The sequence below is a fragment of the Narcine bancroftii genome, chromosome 3, assembly GCF_036971445.1.
Source record: "Narcine bancroftii isolate sNarBan1 chromosome 3, sNarBan1.hap1, whole genome shotgun sequence".
Classification (NCBI taxonomy): Eukaryota; Metazoa; Chordata; class Chondrichthyes; order Torpediniformes; family Narcinidae; genus Narcine; species Narcine bancroftii.
In genome coordinates this window covers 186,264,358-186,281,522 of record NC_091471.1, presented here as the reverse complement: position 1 = coordinate 186,281,522, position 17,165 = coordinate 186,264,358, and the positions used below count along the sequence as shown (strand labels likewise).

Genomic DNA, 17,165 nt, shown 5'->3' with positions numbered 1-17,165 from the left:
GGATTGGGTCATTTACTGCTTCCTCTGCCTCATGGTTAAAGGAATTTCCCTTATGGAATAGTGGGAAGCAGACTGGTTAGTATTCGATTTTCCCTTATCCTTAGTTAATCAATAATTAAATTAAGCAATTTGCACTTGAAACCACACAGAAGGAGGCCATTTGGCCTGCAGGGTCCATGCTATTCCCAGTAGAGCAATTCTGTCTGTCCCATTCACATTCCTCACTCCCTCCTGTCCCCATTTCTGGCTGAGTAATTGGTCCCAGTACTTCCACAGGGAGTTGGGATGGCTTGTTTAAACATTGATGAAAGGTCTTGTTCTCTCATGTTTTTGGAGTCTTACAGCACAGACCCTTTGCCCATTGTGTCCATGTTGTCCATCTGCTTGAGCACTTGCTCCATGGTCTCTTGTGACTCGGTGATTCCAGCACTTGTTCGGCGACTTCCACAGTTTGTCATCAGTTTTCCAGGGACCCTCGATAACCTGAACCCTTTTCCCAATGTAAATATCTTGATGAAGGGCTCAAGCCTGAAATGTTGGTTATGTATCTTTATCTTTGCCAGATAAAGTACACTGTTTGACCTGCTCAGTTTTCTCAGCATTGTGTTTTCACTCTTATTTAAATGTAAAACAATGGATTGATTTGGACATCCAAATTTCTCAATGTTCTCTTTCAGTATTTGTGCTATTAGTATGCCATCTTGCCATGTTATTCATTTCTTTGTGTGTGTGTGTGTGTGTGTGTGTGTGTGTGTGTGTGTGTGTGTGCACGCATGTTTCTCCTACTTGTTTTCTATTCAGTAGCCCTGATCTAACTTCTTTCTTTGGCTTGGCTTCGCGGACGAAGATTTATGGAGGGGGTAAAAGTCCACGTCAGCTGCAGGCTCGTTTGTGGCTGACCAGTCCGATGCGGGACAGGCAGACACGGTTGCAGCGGCTGCAGGAGAAAATTGGTTGGTTGGGGTTGGGTGTTGGGTTTTTCCTCCTTTGCCTTTTGTCAGTGAGGTGGGCTCTGCGGTCTTCTTCAAAGGAGGTTGCTGCCCGCCAAATTGTGAGGCGCCAAGATGCACGGTTTGAGGCGATATCAGCCCACTGGCGGTGGTCAATGTGGCAGGCACCAAGAGATTTCTTTAGGCAGTCCTTGTACCTTTTCTTTGGTGCACCTCTGTCACGGTGGCCAGTGGAGAGCTCGCCATATAACACGATCTTGGGAAGGCGATGGTCATCCATTCTGGAGACGTGACCCACCCAGTGCCTATTGTGTGACTCCCTCATCCACTCCTCCCATCCCACTAATCGCCACCTTGGTACCTACACTTGTGACTGCAGCAAGTGCCACATTTCTCTCTCACCATCATTCGGGACCTCAGTCCTTTCAGGTGAAGCAACCCTTCAAATGTGAATCTGCAGAGGTCATCCGCTGCACCTGTTCCTGAAGTGGCTTTGTTGAGCATCTTCGTTCTGTCCACTGCAATAACGGAAACTTCTGATTGATCAACCAAGCCCCTCTCCCATGCCGACATGCCTGCCCGTGGCCTCATGCACTGTCAAGCCAAGGCCACCCATAAATTGGAGGAACAATAACTAATATTACATCTGGGCACTCTCCATTCAGATGGCATTAACATGAACCTCTAGTTTCCCTTGCCCCTTCCCCATCTCTCTATCCCTATCCCTCTGTTCCATTTCCTCCAGCTCCCCATCCCTTCCCAGCATTTTTCTTTTCTGCGCTCCCACCCATATCCACCTGGCCTGAGGGCCTGTGGTCCTTCCCCGGCCCTTTTTCTCTCTTCCCACTCCCTCCAACACTGTTTTACTCAGGTGCCTTTCTGCTTTTTGCTCCTACTTTGAAGAAGGGCTCAGGCATGAAATGTTCTTAAAATATCTTTGCTTCCTATGAACGCTGTGGGACAGCTGAGTTTCTTCAGTACTTTTTGTGTCAAACAACAATCTCAAGGTCCGCAGACTTTCTTCTTTAACTGCTGTCAATTTGTCCCTTGTCAGCCAGTCCCTGGTCCAGTGTCCAGGGCCAGGTGTTCCACTCTGATTTTGTGCCAAAGTGCAGGATGGGATGTCTGACTCATAAGAAACAGGAGCAGATGTCGGCCATTTGGCCCATTGTACCTGCCCCACCATTCAATGGGATAATTTATTTCATTCAATGATCTGGCCGTGGACTCATCTCCACCTTTCCACCTGTTCCCCATAACCCTGAATACCCCAAATATTCAAAATCTGTCTGTGCCTTAAATACATTGTCAGCTTCTGGTGTGAATTGGGGCTGGACCAAAGAGTAAACTACTTGTTGCATATATGAGAGTGTAGATGAACAGTGAGGCCTGCCCAACCACAAACTTGCAGGAGTGGAAGCAATATGGTAGGGGCACAGAGGCCACAAGAAATGAGGAGGCCACTCAGCCCCTCACTGGCCCTGCCAGTCAGTATCATGGCTTATCTACCCAATGCCTCATCTAGGGGCAGTTCCTCATACCCACCAGCACCTCTCTCCCACCCTACCACAAATGCTTGAAGGTCAAGGTGTCACGATTCCCATGAACCACCGCCAGCAACTAGCTTTGCTGAGAGCTGAGTTGTCAGGGACCAAATAAAAATGCAGAACAGTGGTAGTGAGCCTGGCTCTGGTTCCAGGGTCTGAGAAAGTGCAGGGAAGTGCTGTTCAGAGGCTGCTACTTTCTGCATGGGAAATTAAACTGAGGACTGAGCTTTCCCTTCAGCGTTCATTGACCTCTGGGATTTTTAAGGAGCTCCACTTCTCTCAGCTCCTCTTCATTATTTATGCTTGCTTCAGTTCTTCAGAACAGATGAACTGATAATGGGTTTTGTTGAGGAAGTTTGTGGACCACCACTGAAGCAGTCTGGCATCTGCTGAAAGAATGAAAGAAGCCCAAAGCTCTATTTTCCGGAAATCAGTTTTGAAATGGAAGTTAATACTCATTTGTTGCATTCACACATTGTATCTCCAAGATAAAAGTGTAATGTGTGTTGTACAGATTCTGATATAGTTACCTTGGTTGGTTGGCCTTGATTTGCTCACATTCTCCATTCATTGTGTCACGAGCCAGTTTTCATCAGCCTCCACTGCACCTCTCCTGAGGGAGAGATGTTAAGTTAATGTAATAAAAGTGGCAAATAATTAACCGTTGAAATAAAACACTGGAGGGGAAAAAAGTAGATCTGTCAAAGTCTGTAAGCAGATTTGTTTGATGATGATTTTTGTCATGTATATTGTATATAGAACATTAAAACAGAGTACAGGCCCTTTGGCCCATGATATAAACCTAATACTCAACAATCTAATCTTTTCCTCCCTCAAACCCATAACCCTCTACTTTTCTAACATCCAGGTGAAGAGTTTTTCAAATACAGTATCCCTATTGTATCAACCTCCACCACCTCCCCTGGTAATGCAGACCAGGCACCCACCAGTCTATTTATTAAAAAAAAAGTACATTACCACTGGTATCGCCCCTAAACTTTCCTCCCCTTAACTTAAACTGATGCTTTCTGGTATTTTCTGTTGTCATCCCCCAGGAAAAAGGTGCTAGTGTCCACCCTATCTAAGCCTCTCATAATCTTATACACTTCTATTAAGTCACCTCTCATCTTCATCACTCCAAAGAGAAAGGGCCTCGCTCTGTAGCTCTGTCAACCTTGCTTCATGAGGCATGTTTTCCAATCCAGGCAACATCCTGGTGGTGAATCTCCTCTGCACCCTCTTCGGAACTTCCACATCCTTCCAATTGTCTTGGGTAAACTTATACCTCTCATTTTGTTCATTTTAGATTGGTCATAGTATTTGAGCTACCGAAAGAAAATAGACACACACACACACTGAGAGCAGTTCAGTTTATACAAGGCTTTATTACGAAATCTAAAGCTGAATTCACACTACAATATGCAAGCCCTTCCCAATTATACTTATCAATGCCTGGACTGGTCCCAACTGCCAAAGCGAGGCGATAACTGCACACTTGTAGTAGGTTGTTGGGGTGCCGGTAGCAGCTTCTCTACCTCCCTCGTCCGGGACGTTAGCTGCACTCTTGAAGTTCTTCTTCTTGCTGAGAGATGTTGCCACCTCTTGGAGAGTCTCAAACTTCAGCAGTGGGACCATGGCTTATATTACCCAAAAGTTGTTTACTTCAGATCTTATCTCTTTGAACAAATGATTTAATTATCTTCAAGGTCTCCTGACAGTCTGCAACCAACAAAAGAAAACTGCATCTGTGGGCCTCATAGTGGAAGTTGGATAATGTCTACTGATTCAACTGCATCCTGGGCCACATGGTGAAATTTAGGTGTGTCTACTAAATATGCATCCTGGGCCTCATGGTGTAAATTAGATTATGTCTGTTGATTCTTAAAAAACAAACAGGTTCTCAGCCTTGCAGCTGCAGAAGTAAAAAACACAGTTTAAATCTTCCATTACACCTTCCTACAATGAGGCAACCAGAACTAAACACAATACTCCCAAGTGTGATCTAACGAGTTTTACAGAGCTCCAACATTACTTCTTAACGAACATTACATTACTTATCAAACAAATCTGCTTACAGAATTTGACATTTTGAGGCCCTTGAACTCAATCCCCCCGACTAATGAAGGCCAGCATCCATAGGCCTTCTTCACCAACCCATACAATCTTGAGGGATCTGTGGACCTGAATCTCTGTGTCCACCTTTAAGGATCTTGCCATTAACCACATGCTCCACCTTTAATTCTGACTTTCCAAAGTATTCCAGAGTTTCTTCAGCACTTCGTGTGTTGCTTTGGTTTTACAGCATCGACAGTCTCTGGTTTAATGTCTGTCTCTCCCCTGTCAGGTATGTTCTTGAACTGTTGTGAGGCAAACCCAGGCTTTAACATTACTCCTTAGTCAGGCAGTATTTTCCAGACACATTCCCTAATATTCCACATAATCCTTTTGATAAAACCCCATGTTCAGACTTGTCTTCAATGCCATTTGGTTGCAGCTAAAATTTTGATTATACTCTTTCAAAAATGATCTGCATATCCCCCAAAAAGGAAAGAGTACTACTAACCACATGGGTTCACTGTGGAGGCGGCTGCTGGATCATTAAGAAAGTGCACACAGCTTGTCAGGAGCAGGAAAGGCCCAGCCACAGAATGGAACAATTCCCTATCGCCCCCACCCTGGTCCAGAGGAGACCCTAGTGAAGGAGGGCTGGGGGCCCTGGAACACGTCCCTATTGCTCACCCCCTACCCAATCCTGGTTCAAGGGAGGGGCTGCTGAAGGAAGAGGGTGCAGAGGAGATTCACCGGAAGTGAGAATGGAAGAACTTTGGGTAACTGCCTTGTTCTGGTTGTATTGGAGAGGGCTGCTTTCACTCTTATGCTTTCTATTTGAATAGTCTGGCCTACTGGGCATTTCCTGTACATCAGGCTAGGAATACACACAGTCTTCTCATAAGCATGGTTAGCATGGTGGGTAGTGTGACACTATAAAAGCACCAGAAACCCTGGTTCAAATCCTCCACTTTCTGTAAGGAGTTTGTATGTCTGTGTGGGTTTCCTTCGGATGCTCCGGTTTCCCCCCCGACCTTTCAAAACGTTCAGGGGTTTTAGGTTAATTGGGGTATTTGGGCGGCACGTGTCGTGGGACAGGAAGGCCTGTTACCATACTGTATGTCTAAATTAAAAATAAAAAAAAATTAGCCACAAACATTTCACCCTTCCAGTATATTCCCTTTGCTCTGTCCACTGCTCTTCCCGAACTCCACTACATAGTCTAACTCACTTTCACTTCTATCAAAACCAACTTTTTCTGTATTTGTTTCAGATTTTATGTCACTGCAGTTTTTTCCTCTTTTTGTCAAGTCTGCTGGTGTACTCGACATGCATTATTAAAGATTTTTCTTTGTCCCACACTCAGCATCTCAGTCTCTTGTGTCTGCAGCTGACTTCTCCACTGTGAAATCCCACCACAGTGTGGTCATTCTCCTTCTCCCATACTGCTCTCCTCTGTGGTTGCCAAAGTTCTGCTGATTTTTGACCCCTTTGTCTCTACAGTCCTTGGTCCACCTGTCACTTAGTGCCCCCCCCCCCCTCAACACTCACCCTCTCCTCTGCAGCAGCCATCTTTCCTCTCCATTCTCTGTCCTGATGCAGGGCCACCATCCAAAATGTCAATAATTCCTCCACCCTCCCTCATCCACCCACTGAACTGGGGATGCACTGTCTGAGAAGCAAAGATCCTCCCAACAATAGAAAACTATAGACCAAGTGTTGGAAAATGGGATTGGGATGGATATTGAAAAATAATAGAAAATCCTGGAAAACCCCAGTGGTCCAAAAGCAGTTTTAAAAAAGGAGGAACCTTCAATGTTACTGAACCCTCCAACTTACACAGACAGCTTTATCTGTATTTATTATCTCTTTTTAATGTAAGGTTTTTAACATAGTGAATGGTGGGTACCTGGAATGCATTCCCAAGGATGGTGGTGGAGGCTGGTGAGACATTTAAAAGGCTTTTGAATAGGCATATGTGCAGTAGGGAAGATTTAGTTTATTGTGTAGGATGATACAAGTCAGCACAACATCGTAGGCCAAGGGGCCTATACTGTGCTGGAATGTTTACCTGTTTGGCTGCAGCAAGTAAGACTTTTGGTCTTGTGTACATTTTACAGTGTGAATGACAATAAATATAATTAAGAAGCTTAATCTTAATGGTCTTGTTGCTTGAATGCATCTGCAAATTCCCCTTTGTAATCAACACCCACCCCCACATTCTTTGCTGCCTGGACTACTATAGATAAAAACACAAATGCTGGAGGAGCTCAGCAGGCCTCGCAGCATCCATAGGAGGCAAAGATTTATTACTGATGTTTCGGGCCTGAGCCCTTCTTCAAGGTATGAGAAGAAACAGGTAAATGCCTGAATAAAGGAAATGGCAGGGTGAGTGGTATAGGCCAACAGACAAAAGGTGATAATTGGATATGGTGATGAAGCCAGGAGAAAGAAATTATGAGAATTGATAGGGGATGGAGGGTTTGGTTCTATGAATGCAGAACAAGGGTAAAGGAGACAAAAGGAGAAAAGAAGAGAGACAGAGCTACAGGAAAGGAGGAATGGGGGGGGGGGGGAGGGAAAGAGAAGTGCCTGATGGAAACTGGAGGTCTTCATTAATGCCATCTGGTTGGAGGGTTCCCAGACTGATTATGAGGTGTTCTTTCAATTTGTGGGCGATCTTAGGCTGGGTGTGCTTGATCAGTGTTAATCCCATTGGGTTGGACAGGGCCCAACATTACTTCTCCAGTTTCTGCATCAATATAAAATCCTGGAGTGGGCTCATGATGGCATCCGGTGCTCCTGTTGTGGTCTCCTCAACGTTGGAGAGACTGGACTCAGACGGGGAGATCGCTTCATTGAGCTCCTTGGCTCTGTCTGCTGCAATAGCGGGAATCTCCCTGTGGCCACCCATTTCAATTCGTCATCCCATTACCATATTGAATGTCTGTCTATGGTCTTATGCACTGCCAGACTGAGACCACTGCATATTGGAGGAATGACACCTCATCTTCTGACTGGCACTAACATCAACTTCTCCAGTTTCTTTTAACTTGCCCTCATCTTCTTTCCTGTCTCCTTTTCTCTAGCTCTCTCTCTCCTTCTCTTCCCTTTTCCCTGTCTCCTTTCAAAATCAAGAGCAAAAATCACTTCTTAATTTACTCTTGTATCCAATTATCACCTTTTATCTGTGGGTCTGTACTCCTCCCTTGCCATTTACTTTATTCAGACACTGCCTCCTTTTTCTCATACCTTGAGGAAGGGCTCAGGCCTGAAGGATCAGTAATAAATCTTTGCCTCCTATGACACTGCTGGGTTTCTCCAGCATTTCTGTCATTTTTACTACAGTCAGCGTCTGCAGACTTTCGTGTTTCACATCACTTTAAATGTTTTACTCTTTCTGGCACCTAGTTTTCTTTGTTAAGTATTGGTGTGTACTCAGTGGTGGGACCAGATGTAAGGGGCTGAAGGGTTTTTTCTCAGCTGGTCAAATTGACCAAACTTATGTCCTCTAGCCCAGTAAGCCCCAGCCACGGCTGCTCCAGGATACAGAGCCAGTCCTCCTCCCATAAGACATAGGAGCAAAATAGGCTGTTCAGCCCATCGAGTCTGCCCCGCCATTCAGTCATGAGCTGAACCATTTTCCCTGTCAGCCCCACTGCCCGGCCTTCTCCCCATAACCTTTGATGTTTCAGCTAATCAAGAACCTATCAATCTCTATCTTAAACACATCCAATGACTTGGCCTCCACAATCGCCTGTGGCAACAAATTCCACAGATTCACCACCCTCTGGCTGATAAAATTCCTCCGCATCTCTGATCTAAGTGGATAGCCTTCCATCCTAAAGTTGTGCCCTCATGTCCTAGACTCTCCCACCATGGGAAACAACCTTTCTACATCTACTCTATCCATGCCTTTCAACATTCAAAGTGTTTCAATAGATCCATCCTCAATCTTCTAAATTCCAACAGGAACAGGCCAAGAGGTGTCAAAAGTTCCTCATGTAATAACCCTTTCATTCCTGGAATGTAAAACGGTGCGGACTAGAAGGGCCGATATGACCTGTTTCTGTACTGTAAACTGTTATATGGTTATATGGAATGTCCTCTGAACCCTCTCCAATGTCTGCACATCCTTTCTTAAATGAGGAGCTCAAAACTGCTCACAATACTCCAAGTGAGGTCTCACCATGACCTTATAAAGACTCAACACCACATCTCTGCTCTTATATTCTATTCCTCTTGAAATGAATACCAGCACTGCATTTGCCTTCTTCTCTACCAACTCAACCTGCTTGTTTACCTTCAGGTTCTCCTGCACAAGGACTCCCAGGTTCCTTTGTAACTGGGTATTTTCAATTTTCTCCCCATTTAGAAAATAGTCTGCCCATTTATTTCTTTTACTGTACACTTTATAATTAAATTAGAATTAATCTCCCCAAGTTCTTCTGGAGCCCCATCTCTCCCCCATGCACCTCTTCAGTCTTATCCCTTCCCCAGCCACTTCTCCCACTGCCTCACTCACCCCTACTACTTCCTCTCTCCTCAAATGCCCACTCCCACTGCCTCACCCCTCATAAGGCATGTTTTGGGTTGCTCTGGAGAGAGGAACATTGGTGATATCGTTGAATCTCATTACTTTTGAATGAAAGTTAAATTTCGCCCTAGAGCCCTCATTTAGAACCTTCATTCTATGTTCACTTTAATGCTCAATTCAGACAGCCAGAGTGCATCGTTGAGCTTATAGGTCCAGTACTGCTGGAGAGTTATGTGAATGGGCCGAGTACCTGTATCACACTGTTACAGGGAATGGATCCTGATCTCTGACTCAGCAACCACTCTGTGCTAATTTCATTCTGGTTTTCTGGTGGTGAGAAGATTGAAAACTTTACCTCAGACACAGTAAGATTTCAAACACTAAAAGTTTAATCTTGTGTAATGCTAGTTTATAATTCCACTTTAATCCATGAAACATTTCAGTGAGCACAGACCACAAAAAAAACAGCCACTAATCACAAAAAGCACACACTAAATGTCTGGTTTAATTCACATGAATGAGCACAACTCCTGGAGACAACACTCTTTCACCGGACAGCAGCGGAAAACAGAAGCAGATTTCAACAGCAGGCACACCTCCTGCAGTGCCAGGGTGAATTCTCCTTTCAAGAAACTTGGTCTCGATTCCCTGGTTTTACTTCAAAGCCACAGGTACCTGGCTGAGAGACAGGAGAACAGAACGCATCCGGGACACATCTTTGGATGGCTTGCTGGTCTTCGAGTTCAGATCACACAGGTGGAGGACACGTTCCCAGTCAGTCCCTGAGCTGGTCTCCTCAACTTCACCCAATGTAGGGTCCTCAGTCCTGCCAGAAAGTGAAAGGACAGTCATTAAATTTGTCTTCACACCATCACCCTTCCCCAGCTCAGGAGATTCTATTTAAAAGATAGAGACTCTCGGATTTTATGTAGCCTCCCAGGATGCCCATGGCATTCTTGAGACGGATGGTGGGCAGTCAGATGTCGTGGTCCACATTGATACCAATGATGCAGATAGGAAAAGGGATGGGGTCCTGAAGAGTGAATGCAGGGAGTTGGTATTCTTGGAAAAGGAATAAATGGTGATTAAATTGAACATTGTTAAAGAGGGCAGATTTTTGTGATTTTATAAGAAAGCATATTCAGGAGTTTTTAGAAATAAATTTAAATTCCGTTCTTAATAAATTTGTTGTTTGGGATGCATTAAAGGCATATTTAAGAGGATATATAATGTTTTACATTGAAAATTAAGAAAGATTATACCAAAGAGGTTAATCAATTAGAAAGGGAAAGACAGGATTTGGAAAAGGTATTACAAAGAAAACCTTCGGATGAGAAAAGAAAGCAATTATTAAAGAAAATGTTTTATTTTAATGCAATTCAAACCTATAGGACTAACAAATTGATTGATAGAACTAAGCGAAGATATTATGAATTAGGAGAAAGAGCTCATAAAGTTTTAGCTTGGCAGTTAAAAACTGAACAATCTTGTAGAATAATGCTGTTAGGAAGAGTTCAAAGGTGATTACTTATAATCCTAAAGAAATTAAAGATGTTTTAAAAGTTTTCTATTCCAAGTTATATAGATCAGAATTTATTAGCAATGAAGGTAAGATTGATAAATTTCTACCTCAGATAAATTTATCTAGCTTGATATATAAAGATAAGAAAATTTTGGATGCCCCATGAGAAATTAATGAAGTGCTTAGTTCATTACAGAATGGAACATTTCTAGGAGAAGATGGTTTTCTGTCTGAATTTTATAAGTTTAAGGACCTTTTAATACTTCCATTTATGGAGGTGCTAAAGCTGGTGAAGGAATACCATTTTTTACTGGATTCTTTTTCAGTGGCGATCATTACTATTATACCAAAGAAAGATAAAGACTTGTTAAATCCTGTATCTTATCATCCAATATCTTTATTGAATGTAGATTATAAAATTATTGCAAAATTGTTAGCAAATAGATTATCTAAATCTCTGCCTGATTTAATCTGAATAGATCAAGCAAGTTTTATTTTAAAATGATATTCCACGGTCAATATTGCAAGTTAATCAGCTTAATTAATTTAATTCAGAATAGATAGTAGTATTGCAGTAATTTTGGATATGGAAAACCCTTTTGATAGATTGGAATGGAACTTTCCATTCAAAGTATTGGAGAAGTTTGGTATTGGCTCTACATTTATAAATTGGGTTAAAGACATATAAAAATCCTTTGGCAAAAGTTATTACTAATGGACAAATTTCTGCTTCCTTTCCATTAACTAGGTCAAATCAACAAGGTTGTCCTTTTGTCACTGGCTTTATTTACTTTAGCAGTTGAACCTTTAGCTGAACTTATTAGACAAGATTTTAAGATTAAAGGAATTAAAGTGAATCAAGAAGAATATAAAATTAATTTATTTGCTTATGATATTTTGGTTTATTTAACTGATCCTAAAAATATTACAATTACAGATTAGATTGAAAGAATATGGGGAAGTCTCTGGTTATAAAGTTAATTGGGGAAAAAAGTGAGATTATGTCCTCAGATGAGTGATTATACAGATTTTTAAATCGTCACAAAATATTTAGTATTAAATATTTAGGTATTAGATTTGATAATGAATTAAAAATTTGTATACATTTAATTATCTACCTTTGCTTAATAGAATTGTTGCCTATTTTAAAAAGTGGAATAATTTACCTTTGACTTTAATTGGTAGAATGAATTGTGTTAAAATAAATGTTTTCCTAGAATTCAATATATTTTTCAATCAATTCCCATTCCAATTCCTTCAAATATTTTCAAGGATTTAAATACGGCAGTTAGGAAATTTTTATGGGTCTCTTTGGAAAATTTGACGTGGAAGTAGGGGGTTTGCAACTTCCTCATTTTAAGAATTATTATAAAGCAGCTCGATTTAAATTTGTAAATGTATTGTTTAAATGAAGTAGTATTCCAGCTTTGGCATCTGTTGAATTTAATGCCATAGGGGATATGGATCCCCAAGATTTTATTTATAAATGGAATTCTAAATTGTTATTTGGAAATAGGGAATCATTTATTTTGTAACATTTGATTGAGTTGTGGAATAATATTGATAATGAAATTGATATGAAAGGTTTAATATCTAGGAAAATGCCTCTATACCAAAATAGGCTTATTCCTTTTTCAATAGATAACCAATTTTTGAGGATTTGGAGACAGAAGGGTATCAAGAGGATTGAAAATTGTTTTGAGGATAGGAGATTTATAATATTTGAAAGAATGAGGGAAAATATAGTGTACCTGGTAAAACTTTATTTTGTTATTACCAAGTTGAAGCTTTTTTTATTTGGCAAAATAGGGCCTACTTTGATGTTACCTAATCAATCTGAATTAGAATTACTGATTTGTAATACTACTGTAAATTTATTTCAATAATTTATAATTTATTTCAAACTGAGGCCCCCAAAATTGGGGTGAATATATCTAAATTAAAATAGGAAATAGATTTAAATACTCAAATAAATGAAAAAGACTGAACAGAGTTGTGTAAGAAGAATGTGACTACACTTATAAATGTAAGATATAGGTTAGTTCAATATAATATTTTTACATCAATTATATTTGACTCCACAAAAATTAAACAGATTAATTCCTGCCATGTCAGATTTATGTTTTAGATGTAGATCTGAGGTTGGAACTTTTTTTCATTCAATTTGGAAATTCCCTAAAGTTAGACAATTTTGGTTAGGGGTAGGTAATTTTTTTGGAATGAATTATGGGGGTAAAATTCCCAAAGGACCCAACATTACTTTAATTGAGTAATATTTAAGGCTATAAGACCAAAATTAAAATTATATATTTATTAAATTGAATTTGCAGTTTCTAGGAAACGTATAGCAATATCATGGAAATCAGAAATAGATTTAGGCATGGAAAGATGGCATGCAGGACTTTATAGTTGTATAACATTAGAGAAACTTACTTAAAATCTGCAAGATAAATATGTTATTTGGAAAATAAGGACCCCATATTTACAAAATGTTGGTTTGGATGTGTGGTTGGCTCTCTGAAGACCTCACTTCTTGGTAACCTCCAATAGACTTTATTGTACAGGCATAAATGTTTTATTTTCTTGGCATTCTTTGGTTTTTCTTTTCTTTTTCCTTTCTTTAGGGGTGGAGGGGAATTGGGAGGGTGAGTTGAGTGGGATGGGAGGATATATACCACATGTATAACTTATCTGGAAATAATTTACAAGTGTATGTAATGTAATTATTATTGTGGTTAAAAATTTATAAATAAAGGATTCAAAAAATGTAGGGAGTTGGGAAGTATCTCAATGGTGGTAATCTCTGGACTGCTGCCTGTGTCCACATGCTAATGAGGGTAAGAATAGGAAGGTATGTCAGATGAATACATGGTTAAGAAGTGGCACAAGCATTCAGGTTTGTGCATCATTGGGATATTCTCTGGGGAAGGTATATCCTGTTCAATAGGAAAGGGTTGCACCTGAAATTGAGAGGGACCAATATCCTTGCAGGCAAGTTTTCTATAGCTGTTGGGGAGGGTTTAAACTAGCTAGGTAGGGGATAAGAACCAGTGCTAAGTCAGATGATGGATCAGTGGGTGAAAAGGTAGATGCTATGTGTAGTGATACTATAAGGAAGGACAAGCAGTGGATGGAGTGTAAATATAGTCAGTTGGATGGGTTGAAATATGTGTATTTTAACACAAGAATGATAAATATAAGAGAATGGATCATTATGTAGAATTAAGATGTGGCCATTACAGAGACCTGGCTGCTGCAAGGACAGGTGCTTCATGTTCTGAGATTTAGATGTTTGAAAAGTGGTAAAAGGGGGTAAGAGTGGGGTTGCATTACTAATCAGGGATAGTATCACTGCTGTAGAAAGGGCAGATGCTGTAGAGGGAGTGTCTACTGAATCAGTGTGGATGGAAGTTTGAAATAGGAAGGGAGCAATCACTATGGGAGTAGACTGTAGCCCCCCAAATAGCCCTTGGGCCACTGAGGAATAGATAAGTAGGCAAACTTTGGAATGATGCAGAAATTACAAAATTGTCATAACGGGAGACTTCAAAATCGAGGAGGATCTAAATCGATCGATGTCCCTGTCCATTACATTAGTGGGTAGGGTTAACTGTATTAAGATGAATGTGTTGCCAAGACTCCAGTATCTCTTTCAGGCACTGCCCTGGGGATTCTTCAAAAATTTACTTGTGGGAGTGAGAAGATTTCTTATGGAATGAAAAAGTAGCCAGGGTCTCTATGGAAAAATTGATCTGGGATTATAGTCTGGGTGGATTGCGAATGCCAGACTTTAAAAAATACCATTGGACAGCCTGGTTGAGATGCATCACCATCCTTTTCGAGGGGGAAGGTGTACCATCTTGGGGACATATCAACCTGCATGTGATAGGCAAGCAGGTAGCAGAGGACCTTATTTATAAATGGAACTGTACAACTCCCAGAAGGGATTGAACTGGCCATGTGACATCTGTATGTGTTAAGCGTGTGATTCTGGCTTTTAAAACGTTGCGCGGGTGATGAAGAATAAATCCGTTTGATTCACTTTAAAAATGCCTTGTGCAATTATTTCATTGTATCCCACTGCGATTCCAGTGGCCATAATTGATGAGCCTGACAAGTTCAAAAATGTTCAAAAACTGTGGTTCCAACAGGCTGAAGCACAATTTCACCTTCGCAAAGTCAAATTAGACACCACCTGTTACTACCATCTTGTCAGTTCCCTGGACTAGGCCATCGCTAAGAGGGTCGGTGACTTTCTACGGGATCCACCACATACCAGCAAGTATGATGCTTTAAAAGCAGTTTTATTATGTGTATATGGTATGTCCCATAGGGAAAAGGCAGCCAAACTACTACATTTCGATGAGTTGGGACACCGCACCCCTTCAGAACTAATGGATGAAATGCTGTTCCTGGCAGCTGGTGAAAGGCCCAATATGTAATTCGAGCAGCTCTTTTTAGAGCGAATGCCAGATGATATTAGTTTCTTGTTATCCAAGTGTTCATTTGAAGACCCAAGGGCTGTAGCAGCGAAGGCAGACATTCTATGGCTGCCTAAAAAGCACAGCAAGGAAAGACAAGTCTGCACAACCAACCCCTCCGATAATGACTCCATGTCACACCCTAGTGCCTACAAGCAGGCAATGCCCTAAGACACCTTGGCTTGGTATTATTACTGCAGGCATTGGGGAGTAAATGCCCAGGCCAACTGCCAGTAAGGGCTGCAGCAGTTGGTGAGAAACCTGCATGCCTACTGTATGGGACCTGTTGTCCCAGTGAACATTTCTGGTGGACACAGGTTCAGAAGTTAGTGTATTTCCACCCACTGATTTAGACACATGCCATCCTACCCCGACCTGCAACTATGAGCAGTTAACAGTTCCAACATTCTGACCTTTGGCACCAAGAAGATTAAGGTCAAGTTCAAGAATCATCTCTACACTTGGCCATTTATTATAGCAGCAATATCCTGACCTTTGCTTGGTGCAGATTTTCTTCAGGCTCATTCATTCCTCATCAATTTGAAAGGGCATTGGCTAATAGATGGAACTACTTTTCAGACTATTCCTCCACCAGACACCTATACCCCTGCTCTATGCCTCCAAACATTAAGTAAACCAATGGATTAATTCTCCAAGCTGTCGGAAGATTTCCTTGAGATTATTACCCTACAATTTTCTGCCTCCACTGCAAAGTATGGTGTCACTCATCACATTTGTACCAAGGGCCCTCCTATCCATGGAAAAAGTGCACCACTTGCCTCCAGAGAAGCTGCATTTAGCTAAGGAAGAGTTTGCCAAGATTGAGGAACTAGGCATAATTCGTAGGTCCGACAGTCCCTGGGCATCTCCATTACATATTGTCCCAAAACACAACGGAGGTTGGCAACCTTGTAGAGATTACAGGCATCTTAACGACGTTACCATCCCAGACCGTTATCCGATACCTCATATTCAGGATTTCTCGGCTAATTTGCATGGAGTGAAGATCTTCTCCAAAATAGACTTGGTGTATGGCCATCACCAAGTACCAGTAGAGCCAGAAGACATTCCACAAACAGCAATAATTACCCCATTTGGGTTGTTTGAATTTTTACGAATGCCATTTGGATTACAGAATGCTCCTCAATCACTTCAACGGATGATGAACATTTTAGGATATGGTATGAACAATGTCTTCATTTACCTCAACGACATTTTAGTGGCCAGTGCAACTAAGGAAGAACATTTGGAAAATCTTCGTACACTTTTTATTTGTCTTCAAGAGTTTGAACTGACCATCAATCCAGATAAATGCATTTTTGGACAAGAAACAAATTGATTTCTTGGGGCATAGGATTACTCAAGAAGGTGCCATCCAAAGTTGAGGTCATCACCAAATACTCAAGACCTGCTACAATTAAAAACCTTCAGGAATTATTGGGAATGGTAAAATTTTACCACCGGTTTCTTCCAGGAGCAGCTCATATCATGACGCCTCTTTTCAATTTACTGTCCAGAAATGCCAGAACCATCCATTGGACTGAAAAGGGAAACAATGCCTTCTTGAAGACAAAATATTTGCTGGCTTATGCCATTATGGTCAGCTTCTCAGTTTTAAATGTAGCCACCCCACTTTCTACAGACGCTTCCAGTATGGCCATAGGAGGTGAACTTCATCAATAGGTCAACGGGCAATGGAAACCATTAGCGTTCTTCAGCCACCATCTTCGTGAGGCAGAGAAGGACTACAGTGCTTTTCATAAGGAGCTTTTGGCCATTTACTTGTCTATTCAACATTTCTGTTATTTTTTGGAGGGCAGAGATTTTTACTATGTACACCGATCTCAAGCCTCCTTAACATTTGGATTTTCCAAATTTGCAGAGCTCTGATCATCGCGACACCACCAATTATCATTCATTTCACAATTCTCCACAAAACTACTACATATTTCTGGAAAAGATAATGTAGTAGCTGATGCACTTTCCCACTCTGCACCACTTGAGATTTCGTCTATAGATCAAGGTATTGACGATACAGCTTTGGCCATGGCCCAAGAACATGACCATGAGACAAATGCT

The 17,165-nt window shown here is 41.3% G+C and overlaps 1 protein-coding gene across 1 annotated transcript in view; it reads right to left on the bottom strand.

Annotated features, from left to right (window-relative positions):
* Window positions 1–9,449: 9,449 nt before the first annotated feature.
* Window positions 9,450–17,165, bottom strand: part of LOC138757933 (clathrin light chain A-like) — a 52,344-nt gene continuing 44,628 nt past the window's right edge. Inside the window, exon 7 of the mRNA XM_069926090.1 lies at window positions 9,450–9,909. Coding sequence (XP_069782191.1) covers window positions 9,738–9,909 — 172 coding nt within the window. The 3' untranslated portion in view covers window positions 9,450–9,737. The remainder of the gene's footprint in view (window positions 9,910–17,165) is intronic.